The sequence below is a fragment of the Pseudophryne corroboree genome, chromosome 2 (genome assembly GCF_028390025.1).
Source record: "Pseudophryne corroboree isolate aPseCor3 chromosome 2, aPseCor3.hap2, whole genome shotgun sequence".
Taxonomy (NCBI): Eukaryota; Metazoa; Chordata; class Amphibia; order Anura; family Myobatrachidae; genus Pseudophryne; species Pseudophryne corroboree.
This window is the reverse complement of record NC_086445.1, coordinates 995,359,067-995,382,972: the sequence shown is the minus strand read 5'-3', so window position 1 is coordinate 995,382,972 and position 23,906 is coordinate 995,359,067. Positions and strand designations below refer to the sequence as shown.

The window sequence follows — 23,906 nt, the reverse complement described above, 5'->3', positions numbered from 1 at the left end:
TCATGATCAACAGGGGCCTCTCTCAAAGTAGCCACCGACAGACCTCGCCAACATGGTTGGGTGGTCTGTACCCTTGTCTTTAATACTTCTTTTAAACCTTCCATTAACACAGATACTGCTACTGCTCTATGATTTACATTTGTCGAAATATCTTCTATGCCTGTATACTTAGCCATTTGCTGTAGTGCCCAATGAAAATAATCAGCAGCTGTTTCTCCCTCTTTTTGTTTGATGGAAAATTTTATTCCATTTGGCAACAGCTGGAAAATACTCTTAACTGTAAATTTATTCTCTTTACATTATCTTGGTTGTACACATCCGTAAGGGGTACATCTTCATCTAATTTACAGTCAGCTAAAAATCTTGCTGAGTCGACATTGGAGGGTAAACATGCCCTCATCAATATCTGCCAGTCTTTGTTATTGGGCTCCACAGTATTTCCTAGATCTCTGATGTATTTCTGACTAGCAGCTAGATCTTTCCTAGGATCAGGGAATTCAGACACCATTGTTCTTAATTCCATTCGGGAAAAGGGGCAGTGCATGGCGATGTTTCTGACGGGAGTGATTCCTGAAGTGTCAGTTTTCCCATTTGGCACTGCTATTACCCTAACGGGATTAAGTCCAATAACATCTTTCTGAGTAGATTCTACAATATGTGGTGAAATGGTTTCAGCATAGTGTATGGTGCCGTACTTACCAGATGATACGACCTCACCTGTCCCTCCGCTAGGGGGCTTTGACTCTAATCTTACGGGTTGGGCCGTGCCCACTGTTTCTGCTATGGTGGCTGCTAGAGAGAGTGCCGATTATTGTTGTTGGCTCATCCTCTTGATCACACTCCTGGGGAAAAGTTTAAAACAGGGTACAGCTTGCACGGGTTAGTATTTGCATCAATAATCTTAGTCACATTATTCTTAACATTTATACAGTTACTAAGTGCATGTTTATCATTCACCAGTGTGCCATTCTGTGACCACCTGCTCTCCCGTTATGTATGGTGGCGGTGGCGCCGTGGCTATCAGTTTCTTGATAGGGTTAGATCCAGCCGCCTGAGCCAATCCTCTCTGTATTTCACCCTCCTGCTGCCATAACTGTAAATAGTCATAATGTTTGATTCGTCTCTTTGCAGATTTAATGAGACATATCCTTCTCCTTAGATTTTGCAACACATCTGGGCTAAAACTGCCTACCCGTGGGAACTTTTCCCCATCGTGCAGTCATTCTTTCCCATTCATCGCACAAAACCTCTGTGTGTGTGTGTGATCCGTATTTCTCACACATTACATACCTTGCCGACCCGATTGGTCGGTTTATTAAGTCAACCCGAACCGAGGTTGATCGCCCCCTACCTGAACAACTGGCCCCCATCCTTGCAGGTGTTGCTTTCACTACCTCTGACCTTCAAATCAGGGTCTTCAGCGAACCCTTACAAAACAAAGATGTCCTGGGCAGGCCGGCGGCGAAGTTTACAGAGTACTCCACTCACTCGCCCACGTCGACCAATACGCCCACACACTGCCTTAGCGCTGGCGTACTCAACCTAGGGCCCCTGCGACCTGAACCTCTATTTACTGGAACATGTGGGTGTGATCCGAAGAGCACTTAACCCTTTCCAGTAACTATTGGTTGTTGGATAGTTCCCAAGTGACTAGCGAACTTCCCTTAAAATAAAAAAATATTACACAAATCACGTTAGAATGTACAAATAGCGGTTATGACCCCTCTAGCGTACGCAAATGGTACTGGGTCAAGTTACTAACTAATGCACACAATTACGTGCGGTACAATCGTTCTGCACATAAGCAACTAATCTTATGTGCGGAGCGACCAGTGGAATCGAAAATTGTGGCTGCGAATTCCTTCAGCCTGAGCTTAATGGCCTATATGGGTTCCGCACCAACCCTTACTGGTGTTGTGCTACTCTTTATCTATAGCGGACTTCTTAGTCTGCTGTACCTGGACCTCCTGGTCTGTGCTACAGTAGACCTCCTGGTCTGCTATACTCTAATGCTCTTTTTTAATGTTTAACAAGGGATGCCTCCCAAGCCACCATGCAGTCACTTACACGTATGTACCTTCACGAGAACTCTCTTTCCTTTGGTTCAACCCCAAAAATTAGAAATATATATATATATATATATATATATATATATATATATATATATATATATATATATATATATATATACACACACACACACACACACACACACACACACACACACACACACACACACACACACACACACACACACACACACACACACACACACACACACACACACACACACACACACACACAATACTCTTTCACCTCATATACACTTTACTTTCGTTTCTGCGCAGAAATCCCTTTCATTCAGTAACAGTCTAGTCCAGATGGGTTGCAAATTAGAGAAGGATCTATTAGCTTAAAATTTTGGACACTGAAATTGACTTGCGCTATTATCGCGTTGCCTCCTTTTCGCCTATTTAAAATAATACTATCGTGTGATTTGTATTATGTGGGTGTACCCAGACGCTCCGTTGCGTAATATACGCTCCGTGCGTCGACCCTTGCGTCGCGTACACTCGTTCTGCCTCTTGTTAGAGACACGTATACGCAAGCCAGGTATGTCCACAGTAACACAGCTAACACGTTTATCAATGTAAATGACCTTTAATTGTAATCATCTACTGAACACCACACAGAACTTCCTTGTATTTTTAGGCAAGCCGTGTGCGTGTTTTACAAATTACTTCCTTACGTATTAATAACTTTTAACTACCAATAGCAACAAATCTTTCTCAGCACGTTATCAATTGTGAAATGGTAAGCAGGAAGGTGATGTGAAAATACACAAATGAAAAGAGATACAGTTGTGTGTGTGTGTGTACGCAAAACAGAAATAAACAGTTTAAAAAAAAACAATAGCGTATTGTTCTTACCTCCGGTTCCGGATCCCACCAGCACTCCTTCAATCTAGCGAAACAGACGCTTATCTAGTCAGCACTCCTGTATCCCGATACGAAGGGATACTGCCTTCCCGCCCTTGCTGACGGATAACGTTTGTTTTCGCTAGTGCGGATATGTGGAGGACGGACGAGCCGCCAATTGATAATGCTGATTTAGATTACCTTATAACCTTCACAATAATGGGTAAGAGACACAGTACGCAATTGGCGTATGGGGTACCGTAAGGGTACGTATTTAGCGTAGCATACGCTAGGCCGTGATCGAGACGCACATGCGGCACGCTCGCTCACAGCTTAATGCGTGGTGTCGAGCACGCTATAGGCGAGCGACAACCGTAATGCTACGCTATCAGCGTAGCGGACGCTCGAGACCACGAGGAGATCACGAGCGGCGCTGACGCTCACAAGATGACAATCAGTAAACCTTGAATGTAACACACAAAGGATATTCTTATACTGTAAACCTTGTACTGAAACACTGTAGCGATATAACGCTGCTTAACCTTGTTAACACTAAAGCTGTTTGAGCGATTGAGACGCTCCTATTACTCCCTGCAATGTAATGAACACACGATACCGTGCTAAGGATCCAACACCTTTACTAACAAGCTTTTAGTTATATTGAAAAGGGGTAAAACAGTTACAAGTCATACACTACATACTAACATATAATTCTAACAGAATATCTAGACAGAAATATACAATAACGTTACAATCTTAAACTAAACAGAGAGAGAGAATGTGGCCAATACAAACAAAGAGCGAGATAATCAGAGAATTACTTACACACACTGGGAACGATCGCAGCGCAGCCTGGTACCAGCTCCGAGTTAATCAATATGAAAACCGTTTGTGGAGAGTGGGGGAGCTGTTCAGGCTGGCTGATCTTATATACACTGAGTACAGTATACTACAAAGGGACCTACAATCTCATTGTTCATTGGACACAGGAATGTCTCCTCGCATCATATCAAAAGGTCATAGGTTAGTTTGAACAAGTGGGCTGTGACTATTTCAAACGGCTCAGGTGGGTGGGAATCTCCGGATTCCCGCCGCATGGATAATGAACTGCAAATATAGAATATGTCCAGAAACTACTAATGGCCATAACTACACGCAGGAGCGATTAATCTTTACCTAACCAGCACCGGATTGTTGCTATTAAAATACTCTTCGGTTAGGTACCAGACACCATTGTTCAACCTTAATCAGACCCTTTGTACAACATAAAGAGGGATTCCCAAGTCCGTGAACAAGTCACATTAACCAAACTTACAGTTATCATTAAGGGGAACATTACCAATAAAACCTGCTTTATGGATTTATTATCTAACGATTGAGTCGCCCGCTAGACGCACACAAACTCTACCGTAAATGCACATACCACGCGCTCGAGCGCATGGCCGAGGCGCCATCACGCGGCTGCGTGTATCCGCACGCACGGGAGAGAATGTGCACGTGCAGCAGGCACGCGCATGAGGTGAATATATGGCAGCGTGATATTTTTCTGACTGACACAATGCATCATTGGAATTAGTTCTGTACAGCCTTTTGAGGTCTATAGAACCTTTCCCTCAGGAAGGGCTAAAGGGGGGTACTCACAGAGAGATCCATGCTTAAAATCTAAGCAATCTGACTAGATTGCTTAGATTTTAAGCACAGATCAATCGTTTGTAGCCCCCTCAGCGATAGCGATGCGCAGCCCCGCGCATCGCTATAGCTGGTGCTGGATTGAGCATGCAGGCCAATCTAGCAGGTAGCTCATTTCACCCGCTGGGTGAAATGAGCGGCCCCCGTCCTTCCCCCCGCATCGCTCAGCACAGATCGCGCTGTGCTGAGTGGCGGGAAAGGTGTGCTGAGTGGTTCGCTCAGCACACCTCTCCCGTGTATACCCCCCTTAACTGTGTGTTCTGGTTTTTCTACACAATGAGAAATTAAATAATTAGTGCCACTTGTGGTTCTTATAGATTATCTGTAATTGAAATCCGGACAGGAGATACAGTATGGTCATGTTCAAAGTTAATGATTCCCAAATGCTGGGTTTCACAAGTATTTTGGATTATTTGACTAAAATCTCTAATTCTTGTGTGTTTTTAAGTTGCAGCCCAATGTCTCTCTAGTTCAGTCTAGTATCATGCTCCAAGGCATGGTATGTCTCCCTTTTTGTGTTTTGTGTGTGTGTGTGTGTGTGTATATATGTATATTCTGCTAACTGGTAATTCTCTGTGCGGCATGTGTATATTCTGTGTGGCTGTATTTGCATACAAAATGCTACGTTGCAGTGTATTCCTGGAAATCACTGTAATGTAGCATTTTGTATGCAGATACAGCTGCAGTCGCAGACAGAATATAGGCATGCTGCATATCATTTTAATCAGCAGAAGCTGCTTGTGCATCCTAGCCACATAGCAATGCAAATAAGATGCATTTTCGTAAACAAAAGGCGTCCCACGTTAGCAGAGCTGCCAGCTGACTCATGCCAGGCATCTCCTGCAGAACTAGCGGCGGTGCTAGGGGGCACCAGTCAAAATCTTGCCTAGGGCATCATATTGGTTAGGGCCGGCTCTGCCCCTACGTCACGGTATAAGTGATACCTGGTGACTTGTCACTGTGATTTCTTTCATACAGGGGTGTATTAACACCAAGGGGGTCCATGTGCAGCTGGCCCTAGCTTCCCTCCACACCCACTCTGCCAGTATCGCCGTCTGTTCAGCTATATTTTCTGGGAAATGGTGAATATGCAAAAGTGCCATCTTTTTGCGATCGCCTGCTCCATCTTCCTGAAGGATGGCACTGCTGGCAGATTTCTTTGGGATAAGCCGCCATCCTTTTCCTGGTGACTTTTGTAGTCCATACAAGCAGATCTCTGTAAACATGAAGTTATATGTGGCACCAACGGAGAGGTTAAGATCGTGATTGGGTGTGGGACTTTCTGGGGCCTGGGTAGGCTTGTCTCCTCATCCCTTTAATTCTGGACACATATTAATTACACAGGTTCTGTGGCTGGTGGTTTTCAAGACTTGATTTCACCTGGTTTTAGTTGGCTGCAGAACCTGTGTAATTGTGTCCAGAATTAAAGGGATGAGGTGGCAACCTTAGGTCTGGATGCACCACAAACCTTGCACCCATTATAGCTGCACCCATGGTTCTAAGGACCTTGGTGGCTTAAAACCCCTGTGTGAGGAGATGATTAAATACTGATCCTGAAATGTGAAGGTCTTTTCTAGAATGGCCACTAACTTTCTGGCTGTAACAGTTGTACAGTGACAGTGTGGGGTATTCCGGGTGCATTTATATGGTTCCGGTATGAATGGTCGACCATGTTATGGTCGACAGTCATTAGGTCGACCACTATTGGTCGGCATTGACTTAGCTGACATGGACTAATGGTCGACTCATGAAAAGGTCGACATGGATTTTTGGACTCTTTGGTGTTGGTTTTTTCCGTAACATGACCAGGAACCCCAATTAGTGTACCGCTTCGCTCGCCATGCTGCGGGCAAGGTGCCTCACTCTGCTGCGCTCGGCACAGGTTACTGTTCCCAATTGTAGTCCACGTGGATGGTAAAGTATGACTAATCTACAAATCCTTTAAAAAAAAAAAAAAAAAAGACATGTCGCCCTGTCACGCGTCTACCATTTCCACGTGTCGACCATGTCAATGTCTATCAATAGTGGTTGACCTAATGACTGTCTGCAATCCAAACTGATACCCGTTTATACTTGCTATGCAGATCTATTATGATGGCTGCCTTGTAATGTCCTTGGGGAACCTATATATCAAGAATTACCTCAGGATGGTGTTAATGGAAGCCTGAAATGATGGCTATAATCTACTTTTTCTAAATTATTTAGTATTTTGCGAACCCCCAGAGAATGCGGAAGGCCTGAAAAAAACATATGGTTTTGTCTTTGGTTTATTTTTGTGAACATTTATTTGTTCTGCCTGTGTACTATTAATCGCTTTACAGGGAGTGATAAAGTACCAACCATTCAGCAATTTACTGTGCTTTTTCAAACACAGCCTGTAACATGGCAGTTAGTAGCCGATTGGTTGGTACTTTATCACCGTGCTAAGGCTTGATAAATCTGGGCTATATTTTTAATAACACACTAGGGTTAATTTAATCAGATAAAATACTTTTACTCACACACAAGGCCATTATCCAAACTACACCAACATACATCACTTCGCTTATCACAAAATATCTCCCAACCCGACCTCTTCGCTCTTCACTAGACCTGCGTCTCTCATCCACCCTCGTTACTCGCTCCCACTCACGACTGCAGGACTTCATCGGGCTGCACCCACTCTGTGGAATGCCCTACCACACACAATAAGACTCTCCTCTAGTCTCCAAACCTTCAAGCGTTTCCTGAAAACTCACCTCTTTAGGCAAGCGTATCAAATTCCAGAACCGCTCACATAACTTTCATAAACCTTCTTACCAAATTGCATCCACTCTGTATAGTCCACACACATCCTCGCACGTCTTCTCATTCTATGCAATAGATAGCACCTTTCCTTGTGTACATATGCCTATTTCCCTATAGATTGTAAGTTTGCGAGCAGGGCCTTCCTACCTGACTGTTATCACCAAGTTTGTTGTTGGTTCAAATTGTAAAGCGCAATGGAATTTGCTGCGCTATATAAGAAACTGTAAGCAAATAAATAAATCAGATGCAATTACGAGGATGTTTGGTTTGTTGCCTCTAAGTTCCGAACACCAAACCAGAGCAGTGAGAACATACAAAACCCTCATAATGTGTTCAGAGTAGCCTAGGGGGGAGCCATAAGTAGTCACCCTGAATAGCTTTTGTTGTGGCAGTATAGTATTGGTGCCATAGCATAATTGCCTACCCGGGTGTAGTATGGTATGCCGGCGGCCGGGCTCCTGGCAGCCACCATACCGGCGCCAGAATCCCAACCGCCGGCATACCGACAGCTGGGCGAGCGCAAATGAGCCCCTTGCAGGCTCGCCACGCTGCAGGCACGGTGGCGCGCCATGCTATCTGTTCTCCCTCCAGGGGGGTCGTGGACCTCCAAGAGGGAGAAAGTGTCGTTATGCCAGCTGTCTGATTCCGATATACTGTGCGCCAGGATCCCAACAGTCTGTAAATTGAAGACCTCCCGCCTACCCTCCCGGATTCTGCAGGAGACTCCCTGAATAGTGAATCAATCTCCCTGATTGCACTTTATCCCCATTATAAATCAGGGATACATACGATCAGATGGGCTCATCAGTGCCATTCCCCTGCATTGGTTATAAGGCACAATGTGATCCCTATGGCTAGATACGTTTTATTTAAGGTTTCTCGTGGCCACTTACGGTGTATGGGAACTCTTATAAAACACAATACACAAACAAAGCCTGAAAATCAGTGTCTTTTCTTCAAGTAGATTTGGCTAACCTTGGGGCTCAATTACTCTTGGATGAGAGTCCTTTTTTATGCTTCTCAGATGTAGCAGTACACATCCGCACTGCATACTTACCTACATTCTGGCTGCTCTCTGCGGGAGAGAGCAGCCAGGTCGTCTCAGAGGGCGGGCAGGGGAGGCTGTGACGTGGATGAAGGGGTGGGCTGGAGGCGGGATGGGGGCGGAGTCACGATGACACTGCCTTTAAGCCACGCCCCCACACTGTAATGCCGCGATCACCGGCATTACACTGCAGGGGGGGTGGCTATGATGACGCGATTCAGCAAGAATCGCGTCAACTGCCCGGACCGCCCACTTTACACACTAAGTGGGCGGACGGGCAGGGGGACCCCGCGAATCGGGAGACTTGCCTGCTCTTCCGGGGGGCCGGGAGCGTGACCCGATTTTCGGGAGCCTCCCGGCCATTCCGGGAGAGTAGGCAAGTATGCCGCACTGTTAGGTGTTACTTTCACAATCTTCCTGAAATGCTTTTTCAAAAGTAGGCAAGTATGCCATTGAGATAATGTGAGATTGTGTATAGTTAATTTCAGAAATGGCCCTTTTTCTCGCATAACATCACTATTTGTAAAACGTAACTTTTTTTTTTGTTCACTTGTAATATTGGTAACACTTAAATGGACAAGGTTTTGTTTTGGGTTTTTATTTTATTTGCTTGTACTAAGTTTCAGACGTAATTTACAGTGAGAATTAGTTCTATTTCCCTGTTCTCAGTGTAATATTTTTGTTTCCCCAGGTAAACTCTTACCCACTTCACTTTATTATCTGTGACCAGCAAATCATGAATCTGAACTCGGAACAACTTGTAAGTATTGTGCCTGCTTCTGTAGGGCTTGAAATTAGAAAAAAAACTTGAGTACTGTAAAACGCATTTGCAGTGGTTTGGTGCACATTAGGTCTGGCCACCTCTATGCCAAAGGGGTAGATGTAACTCTGGACAAGGTCCTGTCACCACCTCTGTCAATCTCCCTTTCCTTATGCCCTCACCTCTATGGCCTGATATCATGTAATGCATTAGTCTGCAGAATTGCTCCCAAAGTGTCAAACGGGGTTGACCATAGCCAGTGCTTAAAGTGGTCCTAGAGAGGTGGTGAACAGAATGGAAGCTCTGATTGTCTGCTGGTACTTGAGCTTCGATTGGCTTACGTCCAACACTGTAGTAAGAATAGCGCCGCAGCTCTGTCCATCTGAGGCTGGCAGCTAGCATGACCCAGATACGGACTGCAGCCATCCAGGCACAATCTCGGTCCGGGACTGGAGTCCCAACCGACACCCCTCCCCTACAGCCCCCTTGATGGCAGACCTGGGTACAGGCGATACCTAAGGGTCAACCTCCTCTAGGGATCCTGTTTCAGACTGTGCACTTGAGTTTTACATTATACTGCACATGACTATGGGATATTTTCTACAGTACATTCCTGATACATTACCTTGCATGGACTAATATTTACGATATATATTTATCAAGGGTCACTGACCGTGTGCTCCTATAATGGTTAGGCAAGCCAATGTGGTGGCTGGCCACACCCTCTCTGGAGACGGACCGTGGGCCCTACCACTGCATGTCCCTGGTGGGCCCTTCATGCCGCAGTTCAGCATTGGATACAGTGACCATAAATATTTCATTTGTAATTAAAACCACTTCTCGTGTGTTGTAAGGCATGATCACCCTTACAGTTTTCAGCTTTATGGTTTTGTGTGCAGTGGTAGTCTTGTTTATACCAGATATAGATATAGATATAAAATTTTGGCAACCGGCCTTTAGGTTTTTTTTTATTTTATTTTTGTTTACCCCCCCTCCAATGGAAAACTTTGTAAGTCAACGACTAATCTTAAGTGATTGTTTTATTACTAGTTATTTTTATAGCGCACACATTCCGCATAACTTTACAGCGAATATTTGGCCATTCACATCAGTCCCTGCCCCAATGAAGCTTACTCTTTATGGTCCTAATTCAGACCTGATCACAACAGCAACACTTTTCTTTAATGGTCAAAACCATGGGCACTGCAGGGGGGGGGGGGGGGGCAGATATAACATGTGCAGAGTTAGATTTGGGTGGGGTGTGTTCAATCTGAAATCTAAATTGCAGTGTAAAAATAAAGCAGCCAGTATTTACCCTGCACAGAATCAATATAACCCCCCCCCCCCCCCCCGCAGTGCATATGGTTTTGCCCATTAGAGAGATTTTGCTTTTGCCATCAGGTCTGAATTAGGCCCTATATTCCCTACCACATATACTCGCTCATTCATTCACAGTATTAGATTAGAACTTGAGTGTGTAAATCTGTTTGTCTCAACAGCTGCCAGAGGATTTTTATCTGGCAGAAGAAGGTTCCTTGTTGGAAGAAATGGCAGAAGAAGATGAAGAGATTGATTTATATAATGAAGTGACGTTTGGATTGGGTAGGACTTAAATGCACCGTCCGTAGCATATACTTAGTGCTTTTGTGCCTATTAAATAAAATTCACGTTGTACCCTGTGGTGGCTGCAGCTAGTGTCCATAAAAAACAAACCTTGGTCTTGAATTGATACGCTCAACCAGTATTCTGTAACTTTGGGCCTGATTCAGACCTGATCACATCTCTATGCATTGCAGAGGTTTGTGATCAGATAGTCGCCACCCAGACCGAGTGAATAACCGCCCCGTGAAAGTCTGCATGCGCAAAGCTTTGCAAACGCCAGTCAGCTGCAAAACCATTCACAACTCGCTCATCATCAAATGATTTTTCCAGTCTGTGCGTAGCCCAGGACCTAATTCTACAGTGTGATAGGATCAGGCTGATTGGGGCCGGAGCTGACGCCGCACACCCTCCTTGGGAACGTCTGCATTCTTCCTGATACTCACAGAAAACTGCCAGTTACCACCCACAAACATCCCCTTTTTGCCAATCAGCCTGCCTTCGCCTAGCGATAAAGACGCTGATTTCTTTTGCAGTTTGGCCTCGTGCCTGTGCATTACAATCCGTATGCATGCGCAAATGTTAAATTAGCCGCTGTGTGATTTTGCACAACAGCAATCAGGACTGAATTAGGCCCTTAGTGTGGAACTATAATACATGCCAGATGCATCTTGTATATAAAGGCGGCAATACACTGTGCAATTGGGATGTGGCCATAATACAGACAGTGGGATACTGATGGACCGAATACAGACTGTTCCCAGAGACAGGGGGTTAGAGTTAAGCACTAGGGAGAAGGTTACGGGAGGGTAGAGTTAGGCTGTGGGGGGAGTGGATTAGGGGTAAAATACTTACCAGGATGTGTCGGGGGGGATCCTGCTGTTGGTCTTATGACTGATGAGATTTTGTACCCAACTGCTGCAATAATCTGCCTGGTGATCTGATAAGCGGCTGATTATACCGGGCTGATGATTGTACTGTGTATTGTGGTGACAGAGCAGTAAATATCCCTGCTGGGCATTTTGAAATCTCTCTGATGGCAAGTTCTATCTCTAGGTGTATGGCCTGCAGAAAATACGCATGTGCAACAGATCACCAAAGTACAGTACATAATAGTAATAGCTACAGGTGCATATTAAGAGCTGGGTGTTCCTGTACACAGTGGGCTGCCACCACCCATGAAGTAAACCACACACACCTTCAAGCTCACCTGCCCATGTAGTGCATCAACAAACTACACTAGTTCCACAGCGTCATATTTCCAATGATAAATCCCATGATGTAGAAGAGGAAAGGCTCTGGCACAGTGCGAGAATCTTTGCTAGCACCTGCTGGAGCCATGTTGCTGAATGAATCGCTAGAAAGATGGTACTGCCGGGTAAGCACAGGGGACCTGCATACCCCACTTGCAGCAACAATGGCCTGTCCAAGGGGGTGCGAATTGTGGGGCCCCACTAGAGTGATGCACACCCTGCCCCATGATATACACTCCTCTGACTAGCTGCATATATCAGGAGTAAAGTTAAACTGTTACTGACTGCTGCAAGCTACAGAGAAGGGCTGTAGCTGGTGTTGAAGGAGGAGTGCACTATTATGCTGACTCCAGTCTTCCTTTTCTCCAGGGAGGCTTCGTGCCCTATTCCAAGATGGCCATCCAGATATCTACTGTGCAAGGCCACATGGTGTAGCGTTACACGGTGGGAGACAAGTCTCTGGCTTTAGCTCTTATGAGAGACTTGGCTATTATTACCTGCTGTAAATCTGTTCCTGCATACCTGCACTGCTGTCTGTAGCATGTAGCTGGTGAGCTGTATGAAACTCCGCTCCACTCTCACAAGTGGTCATGTAACAGTGAGTACAGCTGTACTGCTATGTACCAATAAACCAACACACTGGTTAAGTGACTGGGCTATGCATAGTTTGAGTCCTCAGCTGGTGTTTGCCTGTATACAGATATAGCCATGCTCATTGTGGCTACATCTACAGCGGACGGGAACTATAGGCGCACGAGCTATGTATCTAGCCTGCCTTTTCACTGCAAATGGGGTGCGTATGCTTCCAAGGTGCACCCTAGATGCGCACGCGACTACGCAGAGATGTAGCCACGATGAGTGGCTACATCTGTAATGGTCCCTACACATATAAAGATCCGCCGCCAAGCTGCCCGACGGCGGAGATGGGCGACCCGGCGGTGGGGGGGGAGTGAAGTTTCTTCACTCCCCCCCCCCCCCCCCCCCAAGTCACCCGGCTCCATTGTAGTGCAGGCAAATATGGCCGAGATCGTCCATATTGGCCTGCATGTACAGCCGACGGGGCACCATCGATGAACGAGCGCGGGGCCGCGCATCGTTCATCGCTGGTGACTCTACACTCAAAGATATGAACGTTATCTCGTTCAATAATGAACGAGATTGTTTGTTTATATCTTTGAGGAATATCGGTCAGTGTGTAGGGCCTATAACTCTGCAATATAATCTTCTGCACGCAATTTCCAAAGCTGGATGTAGTGCCCTTTGCATTACGGTCTGGAAAACAAACAATTGCAAGAAACAAATTAGTGAGGTGTATATGTTCTTATTTGGGTAGCAATGTGGTGGCATGGCAGAGTTTGCTGAACTGTACCGGCTTTAAACCAGATAAGTGTGGTAGAAATTTTGTGCACAGACTGGCAGTTCCTGCAACTCTGCCTGGAACCAACTAAAGGAATCCGTGTCCAATCTAGCTACAGGTATGTGTAGATGTTGAATGAGAGTGCCCAATTTGCTGCAGACGTAGTGTGTGGCTAAATCTGTTCTGACTCATTGGGTCCTATAAGTGTTTGTGGAAAATTATTACACAGGCAGACATTACGTAGCCACGTAAACAACTTTTTGCTAAAGATAAAAAAACAAATTTGTTTTTTGCAAGATAATGAAGACTCTGGGGATGAAACCCCTACAGAAGAGAACATTGCAGAAATACCTGACCAAAAGCCTAAGTTGGTGAATGCAAAAGTAGAGTCCCCAGGAAAACAGTCGGCGGTGGCAGAACCATTGGATGAGAGAACCCAGATGCAGGAGGTGACGGCTGTGGCGGAATCCCTGAGAGACCTCTGCATGTCTGTGAATGTGAAGCGTCAACTAGAAAGTACAAGAATAGATGATTCTGGGTTAGGAGACCCGGCAGTGATGAAGGCGTTCCATGGGCAGCCAACTCTGGAGGTAATAGAATTGTGGGCCTGAATTTAATTTAATTATTCAGTCTTGTCAAGAACCCACTCGTATTGTAAAATATCCCCAAAAAACCCAAGGCCACATGGTAATTGTGCAATATAAGCTAAAAGCTATGGGCTACAGCGCGTTGTACGATGTATTAAATGTGGTTTATTTGTAGGAAGTTCTGTTGAGCAAGCTTGCCACACACCTGCAGTCCTAGCAGCCACTTTCAGGGTGATGGGGACTTCTTCTTATTTGAATGCCAGTCTTTAACCTAAAGCCTAGATCTTTGCTGATTAGCTAGAACTTTTAGGGCATAATTATCATAATTTGCAGTTTTAGTGCATTTGTATAACTTTTTTATGCCTAAGCTTAGAAGGTGAAAATGATGAGCAAAAAGTTCTTGGTGGAGACTGCTTTCTGTCTGATAGCTTTCGGTTTCCAGTCTCCTATGCTTTCTGCAAATGTCCAGAGCATGGTAAATAAGAGTTATACAGAGGAGCCTTAACGTTTACAGGTACACCCTGAAAACAAGTGTCCCCCATGTATACTGTTTGATAAATATGTTCCTTAATGTTGTACCAGGAGAGGGGACAGAGCTGCAATAGGGAAGCTGCTTCTCTAGACTCAAGTGCAACTAAACTTTTATTTCCACGTTTCAGAGTGTGGACAGTGCTGTCGTTGACAGTGGGATCGGCTCGAACTGGGGTGAATACGATACAGATTATGATCTGGTAATTGGTGGTTTTGTTTTGGGTTTTTTTGTTTTTTGGAGGGGGGGGGGGGGGGGGGGTTTAATTCCAGTAGAAGTATTTTTAAGTAAAAGATGTTGTTTGGTCTTAAAAAATATACCATGCGCCAATGATTGGTCTGTCACTAGTTCCTAGTAAATGATCAGGCTGGAGATAAAATGTTCAGCCCCAATAAATTGGCAGCCTCCATTGTATGTAGACCTGTATATTTATAAAAAAAAATTATTATTATTTTTTTTTTTTTAGACTGGTATGGATTCAGGATTATGGGGAGGATCACCGAAGGGAAGGGCTGCAGTTGCTGGACAGATATTGGAGGTATGAAGTTTTAGAAGAGCCGATGGGTGAACCACTTTAAAAAAAAAAATCTTTACTAATTTGTGTGCCAAACTGTTAATGAAAAATCTTCGTTTCACACTTAACAATATATCGTTCGTACAGCTGACAAACTATAGTGTCTGGTCTATTGGTTTGTGTGTACAGCCGATAGTTTTTTTTTTTTTTTTTTTACATAAAGCTTACTAGTGGTTAGATGGTTCGTTGGGACGGCCAATCCATTGGCTAATTATGTACCCAGAATTATTGTATACAGTCTTTTATCTTACCTGGGGTGTTATCAATTTTGAAGGAAGCATTGATAAAATGACCTGTAGCCCAGTGGCGTGCGGTGAGGTCAGTGGCTGGTGAGGCACTACAGCCATAATGTCCGCCGAATCCTGCCGATGACCCCTACCGCCGCAGAGCCAATGCCCGCTACTGCGCCGATGCCTGCTGCCACCGCCAATGGCTTACAAACTCGCTCACAATCAACTGACCCAGTCCTCTGCCACTAATTTGCATCTCAGTCCGATGCGGCCAATGCCCGCTGCCTGCCTGCTCATTATACATGTGATATATTGTAAATTTTTATAGAAAAAAATTATAATAATTAATGTTTGGGAGTGGGAGAAGGACATGAAAGCAATTTTGTTGTCCAGGGCTTCCATTAGTCAAATTACGCTGCACAGTAGCGCCACTTAGACAAATGACGCCAGGCAGAGCTCCCTTTTACACATTACGGCAGGTACAGCCTCCTATTACACATTACGGCAGGTAGAGATCCCTTTTTACACATTGCGGCAGACAGCATCCCCCTTTTTACACATTGCGGCAGACAGCATCCCCCTTTTTACACATTACGGCGGACAGATTCCCCTTTTTTACACATTACAGCAGGCAGCGACCCCTTTTTTAAACATAATGGCAGACAGCGTCCCCTTTTTACACATTACGGCAGACAGCGTCCCCATTTTGCACATTACGACACACACCGTCCCCTTTTTTACACATTATGACAGACAACGTCCCCTTTTTACACATTACGGCAGACGGCGTCCCCTTTTTACACACTACGGCGCACAGATTCCCCCTTTTTACACATTACGGCAGGTAGAGCACTTTACATCCCCCCCTCTACCCTTAGGGTGTAATGTAGTGTAGTATAGTGTACTGTAGTGTTATGTAGTGTACTGTAGTGTAGCATAGTGTAATGTAGTGTACTATAGTATAGTGTACTGTAGTGTAGCGTAGCATAGTGTAGTGTAGTGTAGTGTAGTGCAGCCACTTACACGACTCCTTCTTCCGGCGCTGCTGCAGGCTCCTGACCCGGCGCTCCCTCAGTCTGTACACTGTGACTGCACCGCAGGCCAAGAGGAGCAGGGGGGGGGGGGGGGTTGTGCTGGAGATCAGCTCAGCAGTCAACACGGGGGCCAGCCAGGGGAGAAGTCAGACTGTTGAGCACAGGGGGAACCAAGACAGAGGGCGGGAGCGCAGCACACAGAAGCTCACGCTTGTCGGATCTTGGTCCTGCAAGAGCGGCTCGGGAACGCGAGAAGCGGCTGTGAGCAGCGGGGACATGCGGCCAATCGGAATGGGGGCATCTGGCGCTCTGCCCGTCCGTCCCAGCCCACCCCCTGCTGCTGTCCAATGATTGACAGGGTGTGCCTTCATGTGGGCTGAAGGCACAGCCCCTGTCAATGAGGCAACTGTGCTGGTGCCGCTTTCCATTCATTTCTCTGACGTCCTAGTGGATGCTGGGAACTCCGTAAGGACCATGGGGAATAGCGGCTCTGCAGGAGACTGGGCACAAAAAGAAAGCTTTAGGACTACCTGGTGTGCACTGGCTCCTCCCCCTATGACCCTCCTCCAAGCCTCAGTTAGATTTTTGTGCCCGACCGAGCTGGGTGCAATCTAGGGGGCTCTCCTGAGCTTCTTAGAAAAAGTTAGTTTTAGGTTTTTTATATTCAGTGAGACCTGCTGGCAACAGGCTCACTGCATCGAGGGACTAAGGGGAGAAGAAGTGAACCTGCTTGCAGCCAGCTTGGGCTTCTTAGGCTACTGGACACCATTAGCTCCAGAGGGACCGAACACAGGCCCAGCCTCGGAGTCCGGTCCCAGAGCCGCGCCGCCGGCCCCCTTACAGAGCCAGAAGCAAGAAGAGGTCCGGAAAATCGGCGGCAGAAGACATCAGTCTTCACCAAGGTAGCGCACAGCACTGCAGCTGTGCGCCATTGCTCCTCATGCACACCACACACTCCGGTCACTGATGGGTGCAGGGCGCTGGGGGGGGGGCGCCCTGAGCAGCAATATAAACACCTTGGCTGGCAAAAATACATCACATATAACCCCCAGGGCTAAATGGATGTATATTAACCCCTGCCAGATTCCAGAAAAAAACGGGAGAAAAGTCTGCCGAGAAGGGGGCGGAGCCTATCTCCTCAGCACACTGGCGCCATTTTCCCTCACAGCTCCGTTGGAGGGAAGCTCCCTGGCTCTCCCCTGCAGGTAATACACTACAGAAAGGGTTAAAAAGAGAGGGGGGGGGCACAATTTAGGCGCAGTATACAAATATATGCAGCTATAAGGGAAAACACTCTCTATAGGTGATATCCCTGTGATATATAGCGCCCTGGTGTGTGCTGGCATACTCTCACTCTGTCTCCCCAAAGGGCTTTGTGGGGTCCTGTCCTCTATCAGAGCATTCCCTGTGTGTGTGCTGTGTGTCGGTACGGCTGTGTCGACAAGTATGTGGAGGATAATGAGGTGGAGGCGGAGCGAATGCCTGCAAATATGTTGTCACCCCCTGCGGGGTCGACACCGGGGTGGTTGAACTTATGGAAGGATTACGTGAAAGTGTCAACTCCTTACATAAAAGGTCGACGACACGGAACAGCCGGCTACTCAGCTTGTGCCTGTTCCAGCGTCTCAAATGTCATGGGGAGCTTTAAAATCGCCCGCTACCTCAGATAACAGACACGGATGTCGACACGGATACTGACTCCAGTGTCGACATCGATGAGACTGGTGTACCCTCCAAATAGGTCCACCCGTTACAGGATTGAGGCAATGAAAAATGTATTACACATTTATGATTATACCCCCAGGTACCACATAAAAGGGTATTGTGATCTGAGAAATTAAATGAGGTGTGTGAGGAAGAGTGGTCTTCCCCCGGTAAGAAATTGATAATTTCTACAACGGTTATTGGCAGCGTACCCTTTCCCGCCAGAGGATAGGTCACGCGGGGAAACACCCCATAGGGTAGATACAGCGCTTACACGCTTATCAGAAAAGGTGGCACTACCGTCTCCGGATACGGCCGCCCTGAAGGAACCTGCTGATAGAAAGCAGGAGGTTACCCTATAAGATACGGTCACACACTAGGGCATTATATTGCGACCAGCCGTTGCTTCGGCATGGATGTGCAGTGCTCCCGCTGCGTGGTCAGATTCCCTGTCGGAAAATAACTATGGATAGGGACAATATTTTGCTGAAAATAGAGCATATAAAAGACGTGGTCTTATACATGCGTGATGCACAGAGGGATATTTGCCGGCTGGCATCAAAAATAAGCGCTAGGTCCATTGCCGCCAGACGGGGGTTATGGACTTGACAATGGTCAGGCGATGCCGACTCGAATCGGCACATGGAAGTTGCCCTATAAGGGGGTAAAACTGTTTGGGGATAGTTTTTCAGACCTCGTTTCCACAGCTACTGCTGGGAAATCAAATTTTTTTGCCACAGGCTACCCCACAACAAAAGAAAGCACCATATCATCAAGTACAGTCCTTTCAGCCCCAGAAAAGCAAGAGGGCTAGAGGCTCATCTTTTCTGCCGAGAGGCAAAGGTAGAGGAAAAAGCTGCAACACACAGCTAGTTCCCAAGAGCAGAAGTCCTCCCTGCGTCCTGTAGGTCCACAGCATGGTGCTGGGGCTGCTCAGGCGGACCCGGGTACGGTGGGGGCCCGTCTCGGATATTTCAGCGGACAGTGGGCTCTCTCACATGGATCCCTGGGTCCTTCAAGCAGGATCTCAGGGGTACAGGCTGGAGTTCGAGACGTTCTTCCCCCCGCCGTTTCCTAAAATCTGCCTTACCGGCACCTCCCTCTGCCAGGGAGACTGTGTTGGTGGATATTCAACACTATAATCGCAACAAGTGATTGTCAAGGTACCCCTCCTTCAGCAAGGAAGGGGTTACTATTCCACAGTGGTTGTGGTACCGAAACGGTTCGGTGAGACCCATCTTGAAATTAAAATACTTGAACTTTTATATCAGAAGATTCAAGTTCAAGATGGAATCGCTCAGGGCGGTTATTACGAGCCTGGACGAGGGATTACAGGGTCTCCCTGGACATCAAGGATGTGTACCTGCATGTCCCCATTTACCCCCCTCACCAGGAGTACCTCAGATATGTGGTACAGGACTGTCACTATCCGTTCCAGACGCGGCCGTTGGAGTTGTCCACGGCACCGAAGGTCTTTACCTAGGTAATGGCCGAAGTGACGATACTCCTTCGCAAGAAGGAAGTTTTTATTATCCCGTACTTGGACGATCTCCTGATAAAGGCGAGGTCCAAAGAACAGTTGGTAGTGGGGGTAGCAGAAGTGCTAAAACAGCACGACTGGATTCTCAATATTCCAAAGTCACAGCTGGTCCCGACGACACATCTTCTGTTCCTGGGAATGTTTCTGAACGCAGACCAGAAAAGAGTTTCTTCCAGTGGAAAAAGCCGAGGAGTTGTCATCTCTAGTCAGACATCCTAAAACCAGGACAGGTGTCGGTACATCAATGCACACGAGTCCTGGGAAAAATGGTAGCTTCGTACGAAGCATAATTCCATTCAGAAGACTCCACGCAAGGACGTTCCAGTGGGACCTGTGGGACTAATGGTCCGGGTCCCATCTACAGATACAACAGCGGATAACCCTGTCAGCAAGAAACAGGGTGTCGCTGCTGTGGTGGCTGCAGAGGGCTCATCTACTAGAGGGCCGCAGATTCGGAATACAGGACTGGGTCCTGGTGACCACGGATGCCAGCCTTCGGGGCTGGGGTGCAGTCACACATGGAAGAAATTTCCAAGGAGATTTCGCTTCACATAAATATTCTGCAGCGAAGGGCCATTTACAATACCCTAAGCCAAGCAAGGCCCCTGCTTCAGAACCAGCCGGTACTGATCCAATCAGACGACATCACGGCGGTCGCCCATGTAAACAGACAGGGTGGCACAAGAAGCAGGATGGCGATGGCAGAAGCCACAAGGATTCTCTGATGGGCGACCTACACCCAGGAGAATGGGGACTTCATCCAGAAGTTTTCCAAATGCGGGTAAACCGTTGGGAATGACCACGGGTGGACATGATGGCATCCCGCCTCAACAAGAAGTTGAAAAGATATGGCGCCAGGTCAAGGGACCCTCAGGCGATCGCTGGGGATGCTCTAGTGACACCATGGGTGTACCAGTCGGTTTATGTGTCTCCTCCTCTACCTCTCATACCCAAGGTACTGAGAATAATAAGAAGGCGAGGAGTGAAAACCATACTCGGGGTTCCGGATTGGCCATGAAGAGCATGGTACCCGGAACTTCAAGAGATGCTGGCAGAGGACCCTTGGCCTCTGCCGCTCAGACAAGACCTGCTGCAGCAGGGACCCTGTCTGTTCAAAGACTTACCGCGGCTGCGTTTGACGGCATGGCGGTAGAACACCGGATACTAAAGGAAAAGGGTATTCCGAAGGAAGTCATCCCTACCCTGATCATAGCCAGGAAGGATGTCACCGCAAGACATTATCGCCGCGTTTGGCGAAAATTTGTTGCTTGGTGGGAGGCCTTGAAGGCCCCGACGGAGGAATTTCAACTATGTCGATTCCTGCACTTCCTGCAAGCAGGGGTGACATTTGGGCCTCAAATTGGGGTCCATCAAGGTCCAGATTTCGGCTCTGTCGAATTTCTTCCAGAAAGAACTGGCTTCACTGCCTGAAGTTCAGACTTTGGTTAAAGGAGTACTACATATTCAGCCTCCTTTTTGTGCCTCCTGTGGCACTTTTTGGATCTCAACGTGGTGTTGGATTTCCTAAAGTTGCATGGGTAGAGCCACTTAAAACCATGGAGCTAAAGTATCTCGCGTGGAAAGTGGTCATGCTGTTGGCCTTGGCCAGGCGTTTGTCAGAATTGGCGGCTTTGTCATGTAAAAGGCCTTATCTGATTTTCTATATGGATAGGGCAGAGTTGAGGACTCGTCCTCAGTTTCTCCCGAAGGTGGTCTCAGGTTTTCACTTGAACCAACCTATTGTGGTGCCTGCGGCTACTGGGGACTTGGAGGATTCCAAGTTGCTGGACGTAGTCAGGGCCCTGAAAATTTTATTTTTCCAGGACGGCTGGAGTCTGGAAAACTGACTCGCTGTTTATCCTGATGGCACCCAACAAGCTGGGTGCTCCTGCTTCTAAGCAGTCTATTGCGCGCTGGATTTGTAGCACTATTCAGCTGGCACATTCTGCGGTAGGATTACCGCAGCCTAAATCGATAAAAGCCCATTCCACAAGGACGGTGGGCTCATCTTGGGCGGCTGCCCGAGGGGTCTCGGCTTTACAACTTTGCCGAGCAGCTACTTGGTCAGGGGCAAACACGTTTGCAAAATTCTATGAATTTGATACCCTGGCTGAGGAGGACCTTGAGTTCTCTCATTCGGTGCTGCAGAGTCATCCGCGCACTCCCGCCCGTTTGGGAGCTTTGGTATAATCCCCATGGTCCTTACGGAGTTCCCAGCATCCACTAGGACGTCAGAGAAAATAAGAATTTACTTACCGATAATTCTATTTCTCGTAGTCCGTAGTGGATGCTGGGCGCCCATCCCAAGTGCGGATTGTCTGCAATACTTGTACATAGTTATTGTTAACTAATCGGGTTCTTGTTGTGAGCCATCTATTCAGAGGCTCCTCTGTTATCATGCTGTTAACTGGGTTTCATATCACAAGTTGTACGGTGTGGCTGGTATGAGTCTTACCCGGGATTCAAAATCCTTCCTTATTGTGTACGCTCGTCCGGGCACAGTATCCGAACTGAGGCTTGGAGGAGGGTCATAGGGGGAGGAGCCAGTGCACACCAGGTAGTCCTAAAGCTTTCTTTTTGTGCCCAGTCTCCTGCGGAGCCGCTATTCCCCATGGTCCTTACGGAGTTCCCAGCATCCACTACGGACTACGATAAATAGAATTATCGGTAAGTAAATTCTTATTTTTTCAATGGGCTTTTGCAGCCAGTGACTTGGCTCCGCTGCCTGCCCCCCTTTTCAGACACTTTATCATTGTCACTGGGAGGCAGCGCTCTCGCTGCCTCCCATAGAGATTTAGCTAGATTGTCAGGTAAAAATGATACAAATAACACATTCTACTTTGTATTATTTTAATCTTCTTTATAATATTTTAATCATGACAGGGGAGGCACTGCCTCCCCTGACTGCACTTCCCTGCTGTAGCCTATCTGGCCTAGTGAACGTTTACAGCAGTACAATTTGAGACTGGGTTTAATCTGTGCAAGGCAGTGTCCTGGCCATTTTGAGTCCACATGCTGCAATATAAATCTGTTTGATATTGCAAAGCATACTGGGTAAGTTAATTGGTTCAGCACTGCGTAAACGGTTGATGCTATATAAACGATGATGAAACTTAATTTTTATCACCAGCATTAGAGGATAAGGCTCCCATGTGGCATTTGTTCTAGAATAAATTGGCTAATTTATCAATGAGTGATACATTTCACTGAGTGATAAATTGCACCAGCCAGCCAGCTCCTAACTGAAATGTTAGACTCTGGGGTCTGTTCATGAAGCAGTGAAAAGTGTGGAGAAGTTGCCCATAGCAACCAATCAGCATTGAAGTAACATTTATAGTTTGCAACTATACAATTGTAACTTCTCCACTGGCTCACATCTCCACACTTTTCACTGCTTCATGAATAGACCCCTGTGTTTGAAAAAGGAGTTAGATTGCATCAGCCCATAAACTCTTATCACTCAGTGAATTGTATCACTTATTGATAAATAAGGGCAAATAATTGTTCAATTCATTCTGACAACTGTATGCTGTGCCCATAGTAAGAGGTTGACTTACTGCCCTGTTATGTATAATGCCGCTAAAATCCATGCATTCTCGGCTCTGTTTAAAATTGCTAAGGCGGAGTAAGTCAGGTGACCTGTATAAATGTAGTATAATGATGGTAATGAAGGAAGGGTTTGTATTGGTGCTTTTATGGGTGTTTAAAATGGTTGATTAAACTTGTTGTTTTTTTAACCTTATTATCCAATACCTGATGACTTGTGTTGTCTGATGACGCGTTAACTTGTTTTTCCCGTTCCCTTTTTTCTTGTCTCCATCCTGTAGGATAAAGCAATACTAAGAGTAATGGACAAAGCACCATATGTTCCACCCTCCAACCTGGAGTTCTTGGGATCTCCTATGCAGAGGCCATACATGTGTGCGCAACGGTTCAGAGGGCCAGAAATGGGAAGAATGTCCCCAAAGCCATTCCGTCCTCGCTTCTTTAGACAGGTAACAGAGCATTGCCTTGGTATAGGGAATGCTACAGCAATAAGAGCTGATAAATAAAAATTCAGGATGTTCCCATTCCCACAATTTGGCAATGCTATATTTGGAGTAATTATTTTTTTTATTTTATTTTTTTACTTTTAGAAGCTTTGCTTCAGGTGGGAGGCTGGGTACACACCTGAGGGACTGATTTTGGTAAGCTATAAACACTTGCCATATGGCCGCTTGATATGTCTGGCTGGACATCCCAACTGGGTGGGCATTTAAATTTGTCTGCCCAATTGTGATTTGATTGTCTGCAGTTCTTG

The 23,906-nt window shown here is 46.5% G+C and overlaps 1 protein-coding gene across 5 annotated transcripts in view; it reads left to right on the top strand.

The window, feature by feature from the left end:
* The window catches only part of PATL2 (PAT1 homolog 2), a 130,750-nt gene that overhangs the window by 67,416 nt on the left and 39,428 nt on the right, over positions 1-23,906 (top strand). For all 5 annotated transcript variants that reach the window (XM_063956480.1, XM_063956479.1, XM_063956481.1 and 2 more), the window contains exons 2-7: positions 9,131-9,199; positions 10,699-10,801; positions 13,706-13,998; positions 14,655-14,726; positions 14,991-15,062; positions 23,434-23,601. In XM_063956480.1, coding sequence (XP_063812550.1) covers positions 9,176-9,199; positions 10,699-10,801; positions 13,706-13,998; positions 14,655-14,726; positions 14,991-15,062; positions 23,434-23,601 — 732 coding nt within the window. In that variant the 5' untranslated portion in view covers positions 9,131-9,175. The remainder of the gene's footprint in view (positions 1-9,130; positions 9,200-10,698; positions 10,802-13,705; positions 13,999-14,654; positions 14,727-14,990; positions 15,063-23,433; positions 23,602-23,906) is intronic.